The 8328-nt window shown below is 42.0% G+C and overlaps 1 protein-coding gene across 1 annotated transcript in view; it reads left to right on the top strand.

The window, feature by feature from the left end:
- Positions 1-8328, top strand: part of UTP20 (UTP20, small subunit (SSU) processome component, homolog (yeast)) — a 68622-nt gene that overhangs the window by 2074 nt on the left and 58220 nt on the right. The window contains 9 exon segments of the mRNA XM_009321338.1: positions 463-543; positions 1369-1435; positions 1632-1764; positions 2249-2437; positions 3940-4021; positions 5118-5255; positions 5663-5818; positions 7379-7525; positions 8278-8326. Of these exon segments, the coding sequence (XP_009319613.1) occupies positions 463-543; positions 1369-1435; positions 1632-1764; positions 2249-2437; positions 3940-4021; positions 5118-5255; positions 5663-5818; positions 7379-7525; positions 8278-8326 (1042 nt within the window).

Here is an 8328-nt window from a genome sequence, read left to right as displayed (position 1 = left end):
CCCCTTTCCCCGGCACTGAGTGACACCTCCGTGAGCCGAGTCACCGCCCGTGTCACGCAGCAGGCACACCGCAGCCTTAATGTAGAAAACTGACATAATGTAATGAAACAAAAATACCCAATGGGGGTATTAACCTAGGCGTTGTTTCAGGAAAGGCAAGAGCGGGGCAGTCTGTTGAAATCCGGGTGGATTTCTCTGCATCTTTTTCCCCGTGTTGTGGAGACGTGTGGGGTGCGAGCCTTGGTTGTGCAGAGCGAGGGGGGAGAGGGTCGGTCCTGCTCGTGGGCATTTTAAGCATTTTTTTGCCTTAAAATTCTGGTAGGACTGTTTACAGATTGACAGGTACTGTCTGGCAGCCCGTCATTATAAGTGGGGTTTTTGTTTGCAGTGCATGTGCACTTAGGACTTAGAAGGGCCATTCTCAGAATAGAGCAAGAAACATGTATGGCTTTTGTTTTACAGTTTCTTACCTTTTCGGAGCGCTTAAGCAATGTTAATATTGATATTATTCATCGGATTGACAGAACTGGAAGCTACGCTGAGGTGAGAATAGCAGTTGTGGTCATTTTCTGCAATCACATCACAAGTAGATACGTTCCATGAGAGATTCGCTTAAGAAGTTTGTTCAGGAGGAAATTGGAAAGTTGCCTTTCTTGGAGCCTCATTTCATGCTTGGTTCCCCTTTACTTTTTGACCTGCTTCACAGTATTGCCATAGAGACTCTTCGACAGCATCACCCTGATGGCTTTCCTGTGGCTGGTGGGCCTGTGGGTGTTGCTGAGAATGGAAGATGCTGCTGTGGCAGTCAGCAGTCCGAGGTCTGGACCTGCAAAGACTTACGGGTGCTGAGTAGTTGCAATACTCACAGCATGTATACAAAGCTTGCGTATGTATCTTTATAGATCATAAAGAAGGGTCATCTGTATGTGTCCTATAGATTATCATTGTGAATATAGTGCTTTGCAGGTTATTACCTCCTGGCCTGCTGGATTGTTCTTCTGAACTTCCCGCTCAATAGCTGTGAGGATGCCAAAAGAAATCGCAAAGCATTTGTGCTGGGTGGGCTGTGGCTCAGCATCTTAGGTTATCAAGGCCAGTCAACAGAGGTTGAAAAAGCGATTACGTAAACAAGTCTTGTCACCAGAAAATATTTCCAAATATGTTTTGAAATATATATATTGAATATAGAAAGGAAAGTCTTATTTTCAGGGAAATTCCGTAGCACCTTTTGAAATGAATTCATCAAGATTTCTTGAAATATTCTTAAAATAGTTAAGGTACTTGATAGTTTTCTTCATCTGAACCTCTCATCTTTGCAGGCTACATTCATTAGGGTTGATAGGTATTATTTTATCTTTGTTTTGACAGGAGGTTGAAACCTACTTTTTTGAAGGACTACGGAAATGGAGGGAACTGAACCTCACTCAGCATTTTGGTATGTAATTTTTATTAATGTTTCCTGCTTTCCTTAAACTGTTAAAATACATTTCTTCTGCATCCAGAGCCCAATGGGAGATTTTCTATTGACTGGTTTTTGGATTGGGCTCTGGAGAGCTATTATTCTTTAACATCCTACATGTTTACCAGGAACTGGACTAATTTTCAGGGTTTCTCTTTTGTGCTTCAAACAGTGCAGTTCTACAATGAAGTGGTCAACAAATGCCAGTCCTTCAACCAGCTGGTCTATTACCAGGGTGCCATTGTGCAGAGCTTGAAAACATATTTGCAAGTCAAAGGCAGTCTTGCTTATCAACCCCTATTAGAGTAAGTATATGGTGACAAAATGTAGTCAGAAGTCTTGACGGTATTACAAGTAAGCAAGAGTCCTGTTGTGAGTGTTCTTTTTCTTTATTGTACCTGAGGAGAATATAGCAATGAGATGCCCAAAGTGGTCGTATTTCCCTGATAGAGCTTTATGGTTCTAAGTCTTCAAAAAAAAAACCAAGTATGACAAGGCTAGCAAATTAGCCTGAGTGCTTACTGAGTGTCAGACAGAATGTTCATGTGCTTTGTTTGATGTTAATCATTTATGTCATCTTGTTTACTGTTATCTGCTTGATTTTTTTAAAATCTTAAGATTCTTGCCATCCACAGCTGCCTAATAGGTGATATTTAAATAAAAGTGAGAAGTAAAGATGATGCTGTCTTTCTTTCCAAAGAGACTGTGCTGGATTATGCAACGTTTGACTAGGTTTTTATTGGTTTGTTTTTGAAATGCACTAACACTGGTGTATTTTCTGAAACACAGTCTAGTGGTGCAGCTGGCTCGAGATCTTCAGGGTGATTTCTATCCCCACTTCCGTGACTTCTTCCTGGCCATCACCAACTTACTGGATACACAGGACACAGAGCTGCTGGAATGGGCTTTTACTGCTCTTTCCTATCTCTACAAATACTTGTGGAGATTGATGGTGAAGGACATACACAACATATACAGGTAAAAGCCGTTTTAATGTCTGTCTTGATCAGCAGTTATTAGATGCTGTAGAAACATAAATGTCATACGAATACATGGCTTAATGCTTCAGTATACTTGTTAGCATGCTTTCCCTGCTTTCTGAGAGACTCTGAGCCTTGTTATCATATGCAGCTCCTTTGAGATCCTACTGACTTTCATGGGCCGCTGTATTGGAAGGGAGGGATGTGGGTTGGGCTGCAGATTTGCACCTTTGGTCCCCTTTTCTCCTGTGGGGATAGGAGGGGAAGCATCCACTTCAGCTGGGTAAACAAAGCTCAGAAAGACACTGGATTGCCAGGGTCGTCTTGGAAACCTGTGTCCAAGTCTAAATTCAACACAGGTCTCGAGTATCTGCCAGGTACCTCAGCCATAGTTTTATCATTTCTGTCTTTCCCGATTGCAGACACCTAGACTAACGACATTGAATTGATTCCTTTGAGTCTTTAATTGTTCCTTTCCCAGCATTTTCCCTTTTATGTTTTTCCCTTCTTCCTGTCTGTTTAGTGAGAGAGCAGATGAGGTACGCACAGTTTTGTATGCTTTGAAACTCCCTGCACAGGATGCTGTGGATGTGGAAGGTTGGCATAGGTTCAAAGGGAAACTGGCCAAATTGGAAGGAGTTACCAAATGCATAGGAACCACCTCTGGCTTGGGGAGTCCCTGAGCTACAGGTGGTTGAAGGCTGATTTTGTATGTGCTTGCCCTGTTTTTAAACCTTTCGCAGGCACCTGCTTTGGCTGCCGCTGTAGACTGAATACTGGGCTGGATGAACCTGTGGCCTGACCCAGTATGACTGCTTGTTCGGTCTTACGTTGCTGTGGTAACAGGTCTCTTCTTTTTGTTATAGCCAGTGGGTCCATGTTGCTTCCTCCTAATTTCAATTTGGAACAGATGGAGCGAAAGAGGGGTTACAGATTTCCTCCCCAACCCAGCGAAAGCTGTCGGGCATATTGAAAAAACATCTGCTGGGCTGTGAATCTGAGCCACCGCTTGCTCTGCACTGAACATGTGCTGAGCCACCTGCAACTGTTACTGAGACTTACCAGAGAACTGCAAATATTTATCACCCCTGTAAATTGTATCTTTAGAAACTTCTAAGTGCACAGGAGAGCCTGTTGGCTCAACTGAAATACAAATCTGGCTTATCAAATCAACTTTGGTTTCACTTACTGCTGCTGAGTATATATGTTGAAAATCTTGATGCTGCAGTTGAATCTGTGTGGATCCAGAGATTTTAGAGGTATTTCTGAATGCAGCTTAATTTGCCTGGCGTTGTCATTTGACCTTCTTTCCAAAACTTTTCTTTATCCAGGGAGAGTGGGAAGGAATCGAGCTGAGGAAGGTATTTGCCCTCTCTAGGAGGACAGATTCTTAGTGTTTGTAAGAAGTGGCAATGTAAACTGAAAACATAAGTTTTAAAACCAGTTGGTGGCAATTCTTGCATTGCCTTTAAATCAGTGGATTATTTTGTGTCTTTGTAGCCTGTACAGCACCCTGCTGGCTCACCACAAACTTCACATCAGAAACTTTGCTGCTGAAAGTTTTGTCTTTCTAATGAGAAAGGTAAGTGAGGTGTTTTTACTTTGACGCTATCTCCATTCTGTGGTGGCTCTTGGATTCAATATGTAATATTAGTTTTTTTCCAAAGAAGGGTTAACAAGGCCTGAACTGGCATTCAGCATGTCCTGAGTTGTCGTTTTTAGTGAGTGTTTTACTGAGAATGTCATGCATTTCATATCAGCAGTGGCAAATAGAGGCCTTAGCACTCTCTGTTTTAAGAGCAGTTAAACCAAATGTCTGTGGTTGGTTTATTTAAAATGACTAGAAGTGGTAAGGTAATCTTCCAAAAGGGAGGCTTTGATTTGTAAATGCGTATTTGCTCACTGGCTTTTTCACTAATGCTTCAAGGCCTTTGTGGAACTGAAATTCTTGTGACAACCTTTTTGCCGTCCTGAAAATCAGAGTATATAACATACCCAGGCAGATCAATCAAGATCAGACAGCAGCCTTTCATGGAGTAAGGAAAGGGAGTGGTAGTTTTTGGGTTTTATTTAGTCAAAATGTACAAAAGCCAGGATTCCTGAGACTGGCCAGCAAATTTGGGTATCCTCATTTTTGTCCTAAGTTGAGAGACCTTAATAAAGCACATTTGTTTGATTGGTTGTTTTCAGAAATTGCTGAACTTCAAGTCACATCCTCAGAAATGGAGGGTTTTAAAATCTTGGGCCAGAAATCCTTGCAGTATTCCCAAGTGTGGTTATATTTTTGGATGACTGGATTCTGTGTTCAGCTGATACATGTCTCTTTCCACACCAGCGCAGTGACCTTTGTGTTTCAGTTGGGACCAGTTTAATGGTGCATTTATGCACATGTTTAGCTCTAAAATCATAATAATCAAAAACATGTATTTCGGCTGCAGTGACCTCAGTAGACCTGTGTACATCTTGGGGGGAGGGGGGGAGCTGTAGTGACTGAATAGCTGATCATTTTTCTCCTTTCAGTTTCCTTGTGTGGATGCAGAAATAATGAGCTTGAACTGTTAGGGGAAGGCAGGTCTAGGAGTGTAATGTGGTGCTGTGGAGCCATTGAATTGCCTCTATCCATCTGGCAACTCTGAACAGAAGATAACTTTTTTTTTTTTTCTCCTTATGTTTTATAGGTTTCTGATAAAAATGCAATCTTCAATTTAATGCTCCGTGACCTGGGGGAGCACCCCGAGAAGGTGGAAGGTGTAGGACAGCTACTTTTTGAGATGTGCAAGGGTGTTCAAAACATGTTTCACTCTTGTGCAGAGACGGTAAAGACAAGAAAAGATTGCTGGTTTAAATGTTGCTGTAACAGAGCCTTAGGCAGCACTCAGAGAAACCATTGAGTGTTGTCTTGTTCACCTCAGTGGATCCTTGGTGATAAGCATGCTGTTCCGTACTTAATACGATCTGAAAGACGCCTTCTAAGAATACTCTTTGAGATAGGAAGGTTGTTTTTAGTAATTCTTATGCGATATTCCTATATATTAAAATAGTACTTCGTGCTGGTATTTCAGATTGTAAGTGATAGTCCTTTTTTTTTTTTCCTCCCTGTAGTCATTCTAGAAAGAATCAAGATCACTGAAATATTTTAGCAGTATATTGCACTAACTAATTTTAGGATTTTGCTAGATTATTTTCAAAGTATAAGGACATGATGTGCTCTTTTCCTGTGCAGGCTATGAAGTTAATTCTGTTAAAGTTGGGGCCTATTACTGAAGAAGAAATTGAACTACCATGGGTAACTGTAGGAGAAGCCTTTGAGCAGATGATCAGATCAGCTGTAGTGCATATCCATAAGGAGCATTTTGACATTGTCTTCAAGTGCTTGCAGGTACACTGATTTTTTTTTTTTTTTTTTAAATTTTTTTTGATTCATGAGAGACTGAAAAAAAATGTGCACTTATCAAGAAAAGTATTTGTGTTTTATTGGACCAGAATTGGGTTTTTTCTCCTTTGGAAACATTAAATACAGTGTCATGTGCATGGGAAAAATCCCACCCTTCTTTTGTAAGTTCAGTGACCTTGGTGTCTGTGCTGTGCTGTGAGAAGGGAACTGCTGTCTGAGACACAGACCTCAGTGCCATGACTGGGCAAGGAGGTTTTGTAGGATCTGCCTTTGCAGAGACAGACATCACAGGCCCCTTGCTGGGGTGGGAATGCTAGGGCTTGCTTTATATTGCTGAACTAGGTGGTTCCAAGACCACCTTGTGACAGTAACGGGGAAGCTTTTTTTTCCCATGTTGCTGCTTGGGGGGTTACACTCTGAGGTTTGAGGGAGCACAGCTGAGTGCCATGGGCTGTGCTGTGTTGGGTCAGGGTGATGTAGAATGATGAGCAAGGGCCTGGCAAGTGCTTTTTACTTACCTGATCAACATTTAAATGTTTTTTACTAGTGATTGGGATTTGCTAAGGGGGGGTTGAAACCTCTTGCAACTGACAGCTGTGTCAGTTGTGCTCCTCACAGGGGTGAAATGGGAAACTGGAGGAAACGGTACACATGAACTTTTGGGTAGTCCTTCCAGCATGAGTAAATAGTTCTATTTATTCCTTTTTGGAACTCCCTCCCCGTGACTACCCATAGTTTCCCAGAAAATCCCATCCTGTTCCTCATCCCTCACCCAGTATGATAGCGGTTAATGCCTGACTATCATTAGCTACACAATATTTGCCACTGGATGTTTTGCATCCCTCGGATCTGAGTCCCTCAGCATCTGTAGTTGTGATGAAATCTTGGAAACTGGTGACATAATTCCCATTATTTTTAATGAAGCTTGTGTTTTACCCTGGGAACCAGTGGGTGAGTGGCGTTTGTTGAGCTCAGTATCATGTTCAGAAGGAAATACTCACGTAGTCTATGATAGCTCTCTAAATTGGGTTCAATTTATAGGATCAAGGATGGGAGTTTATATTCTCTGGACAGAAAGGGACACTAATGGGAGTGATCCAGAGTAGCTCCATTATCTGTGTAATGTAGATGATGTGAGTAACATCTCAGCATCCACGTTAGCATAATGATGCGTAAAGTGTATAAGTACTTAAGTTATGATAATTCCAGTGGAAGCTAGGTACTTCCATACCATTGTGGCTCTGGGGGCACGTATTTCTTTCTCTTCCTTTCCTATTTTGTATGTCATGTGTTGGCCTTTCAGGAGACACTCATCTTGGGAGGTATTTGTGTTTCTGTCCAAGGAATCCAGGATGTGTGTTTTTACATAATGGGAATCACGTAGTGTTTGTGCAAGGTTTAGTTTGTTGAACATGAACGAGACAGTCAACAGTAGTTTGGGCGGATGAGACATTGATTCTTTAGAATGCCTTTCAAATAGCAGTAGGTGAAACAGGTTCTGATCATTTCTTTGAAACATTTTGCTTTCTTTTTTTATTTAAACAGGAGTCACTCTTAGACTTGCAGAGGAAAATAACTAAGGCTAACTGCTGTATGGCTTCAGAGCAGATGGAAAGGATTCTGCAAGCTTATCTGATCCTAGTGGAACATGCAAATGGATCCAAAATCTCACTGCCTGAAGACGTCTGTCAGGTAGGTCAGGCCATCACTTTGGCTGATGTACCAGAGAACTATCAATTGAATATGGAAGAAGTGTGGTCAGCTGAAGAACTCGTACACACTTCTGATGCATCAGTGGGCTTAGGATTTGAGTTGAGTGAACAGAGATAATTATTGTGAATATCACTACCTCTCTGATCCCATGAGAATTTACCTCTGTACTGTAATGCTGGTGTCGTCCTCCTTTAAATGAGCAAGGGGGAAAGCGGGCTGCTGCTGCTAGAGACCATGCTGAACTGTAGTTCGTGCCACTGTGGGGTGCCACAGGTGGTCTCCTCCACCACTGTGGAGGAGACCTAGACCCCATATATTGAGTGGTTAAACATTGGAACAGGCTGCCCAGGGAAGTGGTTGAGTCACCATCCCTGGGAAGTATTTAAAAGACGGGTAGATGAGGCGCTTAGGGACATGGTTTAGTGGGCGTGGTGGTGTTGGGTTGACAGTTGGACTCGATGGTCTTAGAGGTCTCTTCCAACCTTAATGATTCTATGATTCTATTCTATGATCAATGGTAGAGCAGTTCTACCAGATTCACATACATTTGACCCCATTGGATTCAAATGTAGGTACAGTTCCTTCAAACTTTGACAGGACTATTAGGATTCATTTCTGTGTGCTGAAACTTAGAACATCATGCCCTCCTGCTCCAGGGACAGTCCAGGTCATTCAGATCAGACAATCACTATTTTCATAGACGAATATCAGTTCTCTCTCTTTCATTTCAGATTTTAATAAAAATGTTAAAAACACCAGATCTCTCATCATCGCTGCAAGAA

Source organism: Pygoscelis adeliae, unplaced genomic scaffold (genome assembly GCF_000699105.1).
Source record: "Pygoscelis adeliae isolate BGI_AS28 unplaced genomic scaffold, ASM69910v1 Scaffold232, whole genome shotgun sequence".
Classification (NCBI taxonomy): Eukaryota; Metazoa; Chordata; class Aves; order Sphenisciformes; family Spheniscidae; genus Pygoscelis; species Pygoscelis adeliae.
The sequence above is the reverse complement of the archived record's forward strand: the minus strand, read 5'-3'. Positions and strand labels throughout refer to the sequence as shown.